Raw genomic sequence first — 14,663 nt, 5'->3', positions numbered from 1 at the left:
GCTCCGGGCAGCGGAGCGGAAATGGAAGAAAACTAAACTCCCTGCCGACCTGGCATCTTTTCACTCCCTCCTCTCTACATTTTCTTCATCTGTTTCTGCTGCTAAGGCCACTTTCTAGCACTCTAAATTCCAAGCATCTGCCTCTAACCCTAGGAAGCTCTTTGCCACATTCTCCTCCCTGCTGAATCCTCCTCCCCCCCCTCCCTCCTCCCTCTCTGTGGATGACTTTGTCAACCACTTTGAAAAGAAGGTTGACGACATCCGATCCTCGTTTGTTAAGTCTAATGACACTGCTGGTCCTGCTCACACTGCCCTACCCTATGCTTTGACTTCTTTCTCCCTCTCTCTCCAGATAAAATCTTGCGACTTGTGACTGCAGGCCGCCCAACAACCTGCCCGCTTGACCCCATCCCCTCCTCTCTTCTCCAGACCATCTCCGGTGACCTTCTCCCCTACCTCACCTCGCTGATCAACTCATCCTTGACCTCTGGCCATGTCCCTTCCGTCTTCAAGAGAGCGAGAGTTGCACCCCTTCTCAAAAAACCAACACTCGATCCCACTGATGTCAACAACTACAGACCAGTATCCCTTCTTTCTTTTCTTTCCAAAACTATTGAGCGTGCCGTCTTTAGCCAACTCTCTTGCTATCTCTCTCAGAATGACCTTCTTGATCCAAACCAGTCAGGTTTCAGAACTGGTCATTCAACTGAGACTGCTCTTCTCTGTGTCACTGAGGCTCTCCGCACTGCTAAAGCTAACTCTCTCTCCTCTGCTCTTGTCCTTCTAGACCTGTCTGCTGCCTTTGATACTGTGAACCATCAGATCCTCCTCTCCACCCTCTCCGAGCTGGGCATCTCCGGCGCGGCTCACTCCTGGATTGCGTCCTACCTGACCGGTCGCTCCTACCAAGTGGCGTGGCGAGAAGCTGTCTCCGCACCACGTGCTCTCACCACTGGTGTCCCCCAGGGCTCAGTTTTAGGCCCTCTCCTATTCTCCCTATACACCAAGTCACTTGGATCTGTCATATCCTCACATGGCCTCTCCTATCATTGCTATGCTGACGATACACAACTAATCTTCTCCTTTCCCCCTTCTGATAACCAGGTGGCGAATCGCATCTCTGCATGTCTGGCAGACATATCAGTATGGATGACGGATCACCACCTCAAGCTGAACCTTGGCAAGACGGAGCTGCTCTTCCTCCCGGGGAAGGACTGCCCGTTCCATGATCTCGCCATCACGGTTGACAACTCCGTTGTGACCTCCTCCCAGAGTGCGAAGAGCCTTGGCGTGACCCTGGACAACACCCTGTCGTTCTCCGCTAACATCAAGGCGGTGACCCGATCCTGCAGGTTCATGCTCTACAACATTCGGAGAGTACGACCCTGCCTTACACAGGAAGCGGCACAGGTCCTAATCCAGGCACTTGTCATCTCCCCGTCTGGATTACTGCAACTCGCTGTTGGCTGGGCTCCCTGCCTGTGCCATTAAACCCCTACAACTCATCCAGAATGCCGCAGCCCGTCTGGTGTTCCACCTTCCCAAGTTCTCTCACGTCACCCCGCTCCTCCGCACACTCCACTGGCTTCCAGTTGAAGCTCGCATCTGTTACAAGACCATGGTGCTTGCCTATGGAGCTGTGAGGGGAACGGCACCTCCGTACCTTCAGGCTCTGATCAGTCCCTACACCCAAACGAGGGCATTGCGTTCATCCACCTCTGGCCTGCTGGCTCCCCTTCCTCTGCGGAAGCATAGTTCCCGCTCAGCCCAGTCAAAACTGTTCGCTGCTCTGGCACCCCAATGGTGGAACAAGCTCCCTCACGACGCCAGGACAGCGGAGTCACTCACCACCTTCCGGAGACATTTGAAACCCCACCTCTTTAAGGAATACCTGGGATAGGATAAAGTAATCCTTCTACCCCCCCCCCTAAAAAAAATAAATAATAACTTGTAAAGTGGTTATCCCACTAGCTATAGGGTGAATGCACCAATTTGTAAGTCGCTCTGGATAAGAGCGTCTGCTAAATGACGTAAATGTAAATGTAAATGTGGGTGATGAGGGGTGATGAGGGATGATGAGGGGTGATGAGGGATGGCACCCATTCTTGAAAAGTAAACGGTTTCTAGAAATAGTCTGTAGAGATATTAGAATACTGAAAGATGGAGTCCTCCTAGTCCCATCCGAATAAAACGGTTACAATATTCAGTAATCATGTCGTCACAACCTTCTGAAACCAAAACAAATCACAGGGTATGTGACACCTCCGCTACACTTTAACACAACAAGGAGAAAACAAGGAGAAGACAATGTTGTTGCACTGAAGATTCAAGCATGACACAGTCTTTTTCCACCATCTTTTCCCCTTCCTCAAAACAAATCAAAGAGAAAAGAAAAAGAGCCTCTGGTCTCCTAGTAACGAGTACAAAACATCTCCTTGGCGACGTAGAGAAACCTAGTACACAAATCAATTACTCATCAATGTTTCAAACAAGTGGATCTGAGGGATTACCTCCTCTTGAGTCGGTGTCTTCTGCTCTGTCAGTTAAAATGGAGAAAGAAGGCTCCAGCTCGAAGTGCTGAGAGAAAAACTGGGTCATATCAACAAAACTAAAACAATGTAAAAGAGATGTATTACTGATCGCAGAACAGCATAAAGAGTACACATCCTGTTCAGTAATTCCGACAGATGACTCAAGACAGAGAAAACAGGATAACATAAGGTGAGTGCACTTTTCTGTAGTCCTGTTTGTTTGTCAATTTCTCTTGCGGCAAATCCTTTGCATTCCTCATTTAATTATATTAATTATGAACATATCATTATTATTAATTACATCATGACGGATTTTATGCACCAAAGAGTTCAAATCCACCACAGTTCTACCACGAGTTTGTTAATCGTCGATGTTGTTGGTGTAAGTATTGTCCTCCTCTCTGTGACTCTTCCTGTAAGCAGACTCCCTCTCTCCCCCTGGCCCCTGGTGTCGCCCTAAGCCCTGGGGCTAAATCCTCTCTCCTGGCCCCTGGCGTCACCCTAGGCCCTGGGGCTACGTCCTCTCTCCCCTGGTATCGCCCTAGGCCATGGGGCTACGTTCTCTCTCCCTTGGCCCCTAGCATCGCCCTATGCCCTGGGGCTATATCCTCTCTCCCCTGGCATCGCCCTAGGCCCTGGGGCTATATCCTCTCTCCCCTGATGTTGCCCTATGTCCTGGGGCTACGTCCTCTCTCCCCTGGCATTGCCCTAGGCCCTGGGGCTATGTCCTCCCTCCCCTGGCATCACCCTAGGCCCTGGGGCTATGTCCTCTCTCCCCTGGTGTCGCCCTAGGCCCTGGGGCTACATCCTCTCTCCCCTGGCCCCTGGTGTTACCCTAGGCCCTGGGGCTACGTCCTCTCTTCCCTGGTATCGCCCTAGGCCCTGGGGCTACGTCCTCTCTTCCCTGGCCCCTGGCGTCACCCTAGGCCCTGGGGCTATTGTATATTGCAGGAGGAGCAGCATGGGTCATCCTTGTCTGGCTGGGCGGCGTAGTCCATCTGCCGAACGATCTCGGCGAATAGTTCGTCCACCATGGTTTTGCTCTTGGCCGAGGTCTCCATGAAGGGGCAGCCCCACTCCTCAGCCAGAGCCTGGCCCTCGCTGGCCGACACCTCCCTCTCACTCTCCAGGTCCACCTTGTTCCCCACCAGGATCACTGGGACCTTCTCGTACCTGCAGACGACACACACAAACAGATGCAGAAAATGACCAGAAACCATCTTGTGACATGAATACATGGTCAGTCACTGTCAAGGCAGATCAGAATGAGATGTCATTTGCTGAGATGTTGAACTAAGATTTAGGGGTGCTGACTAGTTTCTCAGCCTTTGTGTTTTACTGTACCTGACATCCTCTCTGTCCTCTTCGCTAATAGGAATAATTGCACTAGAATGAAAGCTGCTCTGCTGCCACATCATGTTGACAATAAATAATGAAAACTTTTCAAAGGTTAGCCTCCCTGTATGAAATATTAATTCCTCTAAATTATTTAACACTATTTGACAGAAAAACACTTGTCCTTGATTACCTTGGTAACAGGTACACAAGGAAATGCATAGTATTGGAGAGATGGAGAGAATCAGTGACTGTCATACTGTCTTAAGTAGAGGAACGTGAGCTTCTCATGGTCTGCAGGTTCCTGTGCTAAATAAGCTTCAACTGGCAAAGAATAAGAAGGTCACCTTGATCCTGAATATATTATCCAGAATGCACCCTAATATCTGCTTTCCTCATTCTGTGGGCAAGCCAAGAACTCCAGGGATTAAAACAGCAGAGTTCAGGGGTCTGTGAGCTACTGTCTGTGACTGTGATGCCCAATACAGTCAGCCACCACACGGCATTACAGAACAGCTGGAATACAATAGCCTTTTGATACCAAAATGTACTGTCCATCTATTGTTCAAAACAGCTGGAGACAGCTTTATATATTTGATAGCATTCCTAACTCCAACAAGTGGGTTGTGGGTTCGATTCCCACGGGGGGCCAATATGGTAAATGTATGCACTCACTAACTGTAAGTCGCTCTGGACAAGAGCGTCTGCTAAATATGTAAATTGAGAAAATTGAGAAATTAAGTTATTGGAGGCCCCTGATTGGGCAACAGTGTAATTCTGGAACACATCTTTGTGGCGACAGTAAAAAACATGCAGTCCAACTATACACTCCCTCCCCATGATCACTGAGAGGGCCTAATCATAGCGCTGGGTGTGTGGATTGAAGGGCCGGGCCAGGCCCTGCCTCTGTGGAGGTTGTGCCCGTTTAGAGAGAACCCACAGGGGGCACAACGTTTAGGGGGGTAATGGCAGTCCCATCCCTATTCTGAATATTCATGGGAAGACATACCCTGAAGAGCCCAGGGAACATGGAGAAAAGTGGTATGGGAGCATGTGTGTATTTCTGTGTGTGTGTGTGTGTGTGTGTATTTCTGTGTGTGTGTGTGTGTGTATTTCTGTGTGTGTGTGTGCTTGTTTGTTAGTTTGTTTGTTTGTTTGTTTGTGTGTGTGTGTATTTCTGTGTGTGTGTGCTTGTTTGTGTGTGTGTGTGTGTGTGTGTGTGTGCGTAGAGATAAGAGCAAAATTAGCACTATTCTAGTATGGGATTGAGCCTGGCTCTGAGACTCACTGAGCTCTGATGGAAAATGATTTCTGATGAGCTTACAACACAGCATCTCTCCCTGCTGCTACTGTCACAGCTGTCTGTTCTCAGCACTCTATATCACGGGGAACAACCCCAAACAACCCCAAACAACCCCAAACCACCCCAAACAACCCCAAACAACCCCAAACAACCCCAAACCACCCCAAACAACCCCAAACAACCCCAAACAACCCCAAACCACCCCAAACAACCCCAAACAACCCCAAACAACCCCAAACAACCCCAAACCACCCCAAACAACCCCAAACAACCCCAAACAACCCCAAACAACCCCAAACAACCCCAAACCACCCCAAACAACCCCAAACAACCCCAAACAACCCCAAACCACCCCAAACAACCCCAAACAACCCCAAACCACCCCAAACAACCCCAAACAACCCCAAACGGGGAACAACCCCAAACAACCCCAAACCACCCCAAACAACCCCAAACGGGGAACAACCCCAAACAACCCCAAACGGGGAACAACCCCAAACAACCCCAAACCACCCCAGATGATTATGGATGATGAGCTAGAGAGGAGCAACCAGGACGGGAGAAAAGAAGTCAAATGAAAACATCCATTAAAATAATAAACATTTACATTACATAAACGATTTGATAGGCTACCTAACTATCTAACGGCAGAACATCCACCCCGACTCCATCATGCAGAAGGAGTGCAGACCAGGCAGCACAAAGAAAATATTTTTAATCTGGAGCCAAAGGAGGAGAAGGACGATACATATCCGTAATAACAGAGGGGAATCCTGCAATCCCAGGAGGTGTGTGAGGACGGCTGCCACGGACACCAAAGCCTCACAGGGACTTGGCACAATGGGCACTCTGGGCCAGCCGCTGGATGAAGGAAGTGAGGATGAGAGCAGGCAGGAAAGGTCCAGGCTTATTCTTATTCCCCTATGTAGGTTTGAGCCTGTTGGGTATACATTCTCCACTCTGAAGTCTTGAGTGGTAGTCTTCAACGTAGATACAGGGCTTGAAAACTATTACAGACTACAAAGGGAAGCACAGCCGCGAGCTGCCCAGTGACACAAGCCTACCAGACGAGCTAAACCACTTCTATGCTCGCTTCGAGGCAAGCAACACTGAAGCATGCATGAGAGCACCAGCTGTTCCGGATGACTATGTGATCACGCTCTCCGTAGCCGATGTGAGTAAGACTTTTAAGCAGGTCAACATTCACAAGGTCGCAGGGCCAGACGGATTACCAGGACGTGTACTCCGAGCATGTGCTGACCAACTGGCAAGTGTCTTCACTGACATTTTCAACATGTCCCTGACTGAGTCTGTAATACCAACATGTTTCAAGCAGACCACCATAGACCCCGTGCCCAAGGACTCTAAGATAACCTGCCTAAATGACTACCGACCCGTAGCACTGACATCTGTAGCCATGAAGTGCTTTGAAAGGCTGGTCATGGCTCACATCAACAGCATTATCCCAGAAACCCTAGACCCACTCCAATTTGCATACCGCCCCAACAGATCCACAGATGATGCAATCTCTATTGCACTCCACACTGCCCTTTACCACCTGGACAAGAGGAACACCTACGTGAGAATGCTATTCATTGACTACAGCTCAGCATTCAACACCATAGTGCCCTCTAAGCTCATCACTAAACTAAGGATCCTGGGACTAAACACCTCCCTCTGCAACTGGATCCTGGACTTCCTGACGGGCCGCCCCCAGGTGGTAAGGGTAGGTAACAACACATCTGCCACACTGATCCTCAACACGGGGGCCCCTCAGGGGTGCGTGCTCAGTCCCCTCCTGTACTCTCTGTTCACCCATGACTGCATGGCCAGGCACGACTCCAACACCATCATTAAGTTTGCCGACGACACAACAGTGGTAGGCCTGATCACCGACAACGATGAGACAGCCTATAGGGAGGAGGTCAGAGACCTGGCCGTGTGGTGCCAGGACAACAACCTCTCCCTCAACGTGACCAAGACAAAGGAGATGATTGTGGACTACAGGAAAAAAGAGGACTGAGCACGCCCCCATTCTCATCGACGGGCTGTAGTGGAACAGGTTGAGAGCTTCAAGTTCCTTGGTGTCCACATCACCAACGTACTATCATGGTCCAAACACACCAAGACAGTCGTGAAGAGGGCACGACAAAGCCTATTCCCCCTCAGGAGACTGAAAAGATTTGGCATGGGTCCTCAGATCCTCAAAAAATTCTACAGCTGCACCATCGAGAGCATCCTGACTGGTTGCATCACCGCCTGGTATGGCAACTGCTTGGCCTCCGACCGCAAGGCACTACAGAGGGTAGTGCGTACGGCCCAGTACATCACTGAGGCCAAGCTTCCTGCCATCCAGGACCTCTATACCAGGTGGTGTCCAGCCACCCTAGTCATAGACTGTTCTCTCTGCTACCACACGGCAAGCGGTATCGGAGCACCAAGTCTAGGTCCAAAAGACTTCTCAACAGCTTCTACCCCCAAGCCATAAGACTCCTGAACAGCTAATCATGGCTACCCGGACTATTTGCACTGCCCCCCCACCCCATCCTTTTTACGCTGCTGCTACTCTGTTAATTATTTATGCATAGTCACTTTAACTCTACCCACATGTACATATTACCTCAACTACCTCAACTAGCCGGTGCCCCCGCACATTGACTCTGCAACGGTACCCCCCTGTATATATAGCCTCCCTACTGTCACTTTATTTTACTTCTGCTCTTTTTTCTCTCAACACTTTTTTTGTTGTTGTTTTATTTTTACTTTTTTTGTTAAAAATAAATGCACTGTTGGTTAAGGGCTGTAAGTAAGCATTTCACTGTAATGTCTGCACCTGTTGTATTCGGCGCATGTGACCAATACATTTTGATTTGATTTGATTTGAAACATTCCACTCCCACTGTCTGTCTGTCAGTCTGACTACATGTGGCTAAAGCACTCTCGCTGCAAAACACCCAGCGCAGCTCTCCCAGAGACCCCTTATTTATAATGCATCAACTGATATAGTCCTGGGCCTAGCTGAGGGAGGCAGGGAAGCAGGATGGGAGCTGCGTGGTGGTCTCTGGGCCCGGCCGCTTGGTTTATCAGGCCCTAGCTGAGACAAAGCCAGCCAGCCTGGCCTACATGGTGAAAGAGAGCCAGCCAGGTCCCTGCACAGTGAGATGGAGATTGTCCTGAGTCTCCTGTACCTCAGGCTGACTGTGTGACTGTGGCTCAGTGAGTCCACACAGTTGCGCCCGGCTGAGGAGGAGTGGGTCTGACTGGAGCTGATTCAGGAGATTTTATTGAGATGAATCAGGGCAGGGGCACAAATGAGATCCACCACAGTCCAGGGGAAAGGGGATTCAAAAACGCTGATGAGATCCACCACAGTCCAGGGGAGAGGGGATTCAAAAACGCTGATGAGATCCACCACAGTCCATGGGAGATAAATACATACCCAGCAGCAGAAGAGAACAGCTCCTGATCCCAGAAAGGCTGTATAGCCCTAATGGCGGAATGTGCCAAAAGGTTCCCTCTGCTATTTGGGAGGATGAATCATGAATGACAAAAGCAGACAACAGCTGAGATATTACTTCAGGCCCCTTCAAACAATCTCCTTGTATCCCCTTCCGACTGTCTCAAGGTAGCAGGAGGATATCCACTCCTTCCTGTTTCCTGTAAAGCTCTGATACTATTCTTGGAATATGACAAGACGAGTTTGTCAAAAACGGGAGTTAGAAATGAAGCGAGTGACAAATGCTAGACATGCACTATTGTCACCGCTAGATGGAAGATGTTAGACGGCCCACTTACATACTGACTGCAGCTCCAAGGCTGATGTGGTGCTTTTCTCAGAAGACAAAAATACACCTCAAACATTCGGTCATGGTCTGATGAATAAAGCTTATTCCTCTTATTGGAGGGTCAGTGACAGTTTTGAATAATTGCTAAATCAAAAGGGCAGGAAATAAACCAAACACTTACAAATTACATAAAATATCTCAATTAATCAACATCACCAAATCTGAAATGAATACTGACTGTGTTTAATTTGAAATGTGTTTCTACCCCCCATGCTAGCTGAAGATAGGGGAGAGGAGGAGTACAGTAGCTAAGATTAGATTGGTCTCATTTATGGGTTTTATAAATAGAAACTGTGGCTTGGAGTGACACAGTCAGTCAGTTTCACCCTCTCTCCCCTGATCTCTGGTTCCACATAGAGAAGACAGTGACACACACTATGGAGCATGAACCTATATAAATCATACCAACAATAAAGTAAATAAAAGTATCGATAACCTTCGGTAACTGTAAATTGTCACCAATAAAACGTAGAAATGCAGAAAACACGTCGTAGGCCTACCACTTCATTTAAGGATACATAGATATTTAAAGCGTTTGTGACTTAAAATAACAAAACAAAACAAAATGTGACCTTGAGGCTGCTTGTTTGTTTTCTCTCCCGCTCAGGTATCTTCAACAATAACAGTAAAAACATCAAACATTAATGTCTCTCTTAACAACAGTCCAATCACCTATATCGCCACTCTATTGCTAACTGCCTGGCTGACAATGGAAACTACGTCATTATTTTCTATTGCTTTTCACTTGTAGCTCTGCTTTGTGATGCTGAAGCCAAACAGTAGTTCCCTGCATCAGTTCTTATAAAGGTCCTGCTTGATCTGGGTGAAACAAGTGTGTTGGGTGGTCTTGACAGGGGTAACACTGACAGGGTTATTGAAATTCACATTTAAAAAAAAATACAAATTCACACAAAAAATGACAAGTTAACATTCTATCAAATAGGATATTCCTCCATCTAATCACAAAGGTGTTATGGCCACCCCGCAGAGTCTGGTTCCTCTCCAGGTTTCTTCCTAAATTCCTGCCTTTCTAGTTTTTCCTAGCCACTGTGCTTCTAAATTGGCATTGCTTGGTGTTTGGGGCTTTGGGGGTTTTATACTGGGTTTCTGTAAAGCACTTTGCTGATGTAAAAAGGGCTTCATAAATACATTTGATTGATTGCTATAGAAATATATAGCCGGCAGGAGAGAATTCATGGCATGTCAGTAATGTGAATAAATGATGGTTATTAAGTGATCAGCAGTAATGGGCAGCCACTACCATCACGGGACTTTTATTAATTGTTTTATTCTGTGTTGCAGCATTCGACCCACTGAGCAGATGGTTTTGACGATAACATAAAGATACAGGCCAAAGTAATACACCTGAATGCTGTGCTAGGAGAAATTAGGACACTATTGGAAAACCATATAGCCATGATCATTTTAACCAATCGACATTCAGCACATGGCAATGATTGGTATTTTCTTCAGTTGTAGATCATTGCAACATGATGAACAGGTGAGTCGTGCCTTCAACTATAAGTAAACATTCTGTGTTCTCAATCTGACCCTGTCACCATAACAACCTAAGTCCACTGGCTGACATTGGAAAGAAGTACAACATTACCCAGAAGGTCAATCATCCCCATCCCCCCTCCCTTTCCATGCTCACCATCATATCTGGGTGCGCTGGCACGTCCTGGGTCACCCGTCAGCTGGTATCACCTGTGCATGGCTTACTGTTGCTGGGGAGTGATGATCCCCCAGAAGGCATGGGGAAGGAGCTAATCATCTGGCCCCATGACCTCTGTTAATGGTGCTCTGTGCCACTGACGGGCTGCAGACACTGATGCGCGCTGACAGGGCTCGGGACTGGCGCAACACACACCAGTGCCTATGACCTGGCTGGCGGCGGTGATGGCTCCTGTGTGAGACAGTGACGAGGACAGGAGAGGCTAAGTGAACAGCTGCATAATCCACAGGGCAGAGTGGAGCCTTGGAGGAGAGACATGGAGCCTCCTTGGCCATGGGGTCCTGAGGAGATGTCAGGACTGCTGGCTGGGCTGTGCACTAAAGCCCCTCTACTTTCGCCCCTCTGTACGTCGGGAGGGTGTGGTGACATCCAGCAGTGCCCAGAACGTATTTTAACATACTCTCCACTTTATTACACTCCTATGTTATACTCTGTATACTGACTGAATGAGACTGACTACTCCAGCGCTTCCCAAACTCGGTCCTCGGGACCCCAAAGGGTGCACGTTTTGGTTTTTTTGCCCTAATACTACACAGCTGATTCAAATGATCAACGCTTGAAGATTAGTTGATTATTTGAATCAGCTGTGTAGTGCTAGGGCAAAAACCAAAACGTGCACCCCTTGGGGTCACGAGGACCGACTCTGGGAAGCACTGGACTACTCAATCATTCAACTACACTCTTTGATAGCCTTCTCTTCCATTACAACATGATGGTAAATTAATCAGACACAGAGGTTGAGTTATTTCCTGGTTTACTACTAGGATCTGAATGTAAGCTAATCAGTGTTTCCACTGCACTCAATCAGTGTTGCCAACTTAGCGACTTTGTCGCTATATTTAGCGAGTATTCAGACCCCTCTAGCGACACACTTTCAAAAAAGCGACTAGCGACAAATCTAGCGACTTTTTCTGGTGTTATTTGTGACTTTTGGAGACTCTGACGTGAAAGCACGTATCGTTCTTACTCTTCTCAACGAGCAGCGGGTGCTGCCGTGGGCCCCACCCCCCGTCCCAAAGCACTCACAGGCAGCCCAGTCCTCGCGCAGCAGTCCCTCCCAGCTGCAGTCAGAGCAGGAGATGTTCACCCCTCCGCGTCCACACTGCAAATGAATCACACATGTGGGAAGCCGCCGCTGGCTGATCCCGCCCTGGCTGACATTCAGGGCGGGATGTAAATGTAGGGTGTTTTTTACTCACTGTTTGTCTCTCCCATGACGTTATTCCTCTCTCCTACAGCGTCCATCACAATTACATGCACATTGCCAATTATGCAAATTAGGTGATGATTTAGGACAGCCAATAGCTACTTTCCTTACTGAGGAGTGGGCAACACTGCACCAATTTAGCTGTGGCGCTGCTCCACAGCAAAATCATTGCAGCCACCGCCCAAAAAATATGCAACACGAAAAAGTATTTCGGCCGAGGCGCACTTTGAAGATGCTGGAACAGTCCACATTTACTTTTCCTCTGCAAATGAATAGAAAAATCTGACTACACCATAGTAGAATAGTTTATCTATTTACCTAGTCGGTTTGTTGTTATGTGTTCTATGGGAGAGAAATATTCAAGTTACAAGTGCTATAGAGAGGGAATTCCCAGAATATAATAAAAGCTGCATTTATTCAGTACGCTGCTCAAGCCGCACCGGTTTACACTTTATACAGCCTGTGTATGGTCTAATGAATGAAATTACTGTCATAATTTACTGTTAATTAACTGAATTATCAAAAACAAATAGGCCTACCTGCTTGCACTTTGTGCAGGCTGTGTAACCGTCTACCGCGTTGTTGTCCTTCCAAACTCGCGCAGCACCAGTTTCCACGGTGATGTTGTAGCCTATAACCTCTCTTTTTATTTCTCCGGTTAGGCCAACGCTATACATTTTTGCATGAGCTTTACAGGGAAAGTAAACTTGGCAACTTGTCGTATTCTCATGTGTGAAGAGTGAACAGAAGCTCTGCGCGTGGACAAATTAGAACGTTTTCACCACACAAATAAGGGAAAGCTCCTGGCTCCACACTCTCAATGCGTGCATTGCTGGTAGCCTTTTGTCTGCCTCACGGTTAGAGCGTTGGGCCAGTAACTGAAAGGTCGCTGGTTCGAATCCCCGAGCTGACTAGGTGAAAAACCTATCGATGTTCCCTTGAGCAAGGCACCTAATCATAATAGTTACTGTAAATCGCTCTGGATAAGATCGTCTGCTAAATGACAAAAAAAATGCTAATGCAACACAACAGGCTCCCGGGTCTTTAAAAAGTGTATTATGTTGATTTTAAATGTTTCCGATCCGCAAGCCGACCCACGGGTTGAAAGAATGTTTTCATTCTACCCGGCAGTTTATTTTTTTTAGGCTCACCTGCGGGGAATTGTGGGTATACAACGCGATTCAGGACTCTATTAATGATTAGCCCAATAGGATAAATGCAGATTCAGCCTATTTATTTATAGCCACTATGCTGCCTCACTTGAGCCACAGGTGATAACGTTTACTTCTAATAGCATAGCCAACCTGATAATATGAACATGAATGGACCAAAATTTAAAAAATAATTTTAACTAAGAATATTATCAATATGTTATTTTGCTCATTTCTGGAGGTGGAAATTATATTTAGATGGTGTCAGTATAATTGTTTTTTTAAATTCATTTTGGAGTAGAATGTCCTTTTATGTCCATAAACAGAGTGGACAGTCAACACCATCTGTGTGATATGATGCTCATGTTGGTAGTGGTGCTGTCATCAGAGGTAACCATGTGAACAGCTAAGGGGTCATGGTCTGGAAGCCCCAGCACAGAGAATCCCCAACTTAACCTCTACTGTGTAAACATTCACTGTAAACACACTGTTCAACTCCAGAGAACATGGTTCCCATGCTCTTCTCTTCAAACAAACACTGTTTCACTGTTTAGGATGGGAGATAGCTGCATGTTAGACAAGGGTCACCACAAACTCAGAGATAAGACTGGAGGACAACACCCTATCCCACTAACCCTAAACATGTAGGATGATCTGCAAAATAGAAATAGCAATACTGTATGTTCTAGCTACACTTTACTGTTGTTATACCTATGTAATAACACTACAATTACAGCAGTAACAACATTGTGTTACCATTTTGTAGTTGCTTAACAGAGGAGAACAGAGGTGTACATAATTGTAAGGTAATTCCAAAGTCATAACATGTTGTTGATACATTTATAATTATAGTGTGTCTACACAACTGTCATGCAAAGGCTTGATTTACTGTCCATAAATGTGCATTGCCTTTGTTCCTGTGGGGCTGTGATGGGGTATTGGGGTGTCTTACAGTGGAATAAGTAACTCTCCTCTCCTCTCCTCTCCCTCTCCCTCTCCTCCTCTCATCTCCTTCCTCCTCCTCTCCTCTCCTCTCATCTCATCTCCTCTCCTCCTTCCTCATCCTCCTCCTCCTCCCTTACCTCCTCTCCTCTCCCTCCCCTCCTCCCTCTCCTGTCCTCTCCCTCCCCCTCATCCTCCCCTCCCTCCCCTCCCCTCCATTCCTCTCCCTCCCCTCCCCTCCCCTCTCCTCTCCCTCCCTCCCTCCCTCCCTCCCTACCTCCCCTCATCCTCCCCTCCCATCCTCTCCTCTCCCTCTCCCTCTCCTCCTCTCATCTCCTTCCTCCTCCTCTCCTCTCCTCTCCTCTCCTCTCCTCTCCTCCTTCCTCATCCTCCTCCTCCTCCCTTACCTCCTCTCCTCTCCCTCCCCTCCTCCCTCTCCTCTCCTGTCCTCTCCCTCCCCTCCCCTCCATTCCTCTCCCTCCCCTCATCTACCTCCCTCCCCTCCCTCCTTCCCTCCCTCCCTCCCTCCCCTCATCCTCCCCTCCTCCTCTCCCTCCACTCTCTCCTCTCCTCTCCTCTCCTCTCCCTCCCTCCTCCATCCATCCTCTCCTCTC

General features: G+C 47.8%; 1 protein-coding gene across 1 annotated transcript in view; it reads right to left on the bottom strand.

The window, feature by feature from the left end:
- Positions 1-1,983: 1,983 nt before the first annotated feature.
- LOC121555080 (ras-related protein Rap-2a) overlaps positions 1,984-14,663 on the bottom strand; it is an 18,240-nt gene continuing 5,560 nt past the window's right edge. Inside the window, exon 2 of the mRNA XM_041868871.2 lies at positions 1,984-3,704. Coding sequence (XP_041724805.1) covers positions 3,467-3,704 — 238 coding nt within the window. The 3' untranslated portion in view covers positions 1,984-3,466. The remainder of the gene's footprint in view (positions 3,705-14,663) is intronic.

The sequence above is a fragment of the Coregonus clupeaformis genome, chromosome 40, assembly GCF_020615455.1.
Source record: "Coregonus clupeaformis isolate EN_2021a chromosome 40, ASM2061545v1, whole genome shotgun sequence".
NCBI lineage: Eukaryota > Metazoa > Chordata > Actinopteri > Salmoniformes > Salmonidae > Coregonus > Coregonus clupeaformis.
This window is presented reverse-complemented; position numbering and strand designations above follow the sequence as displayed.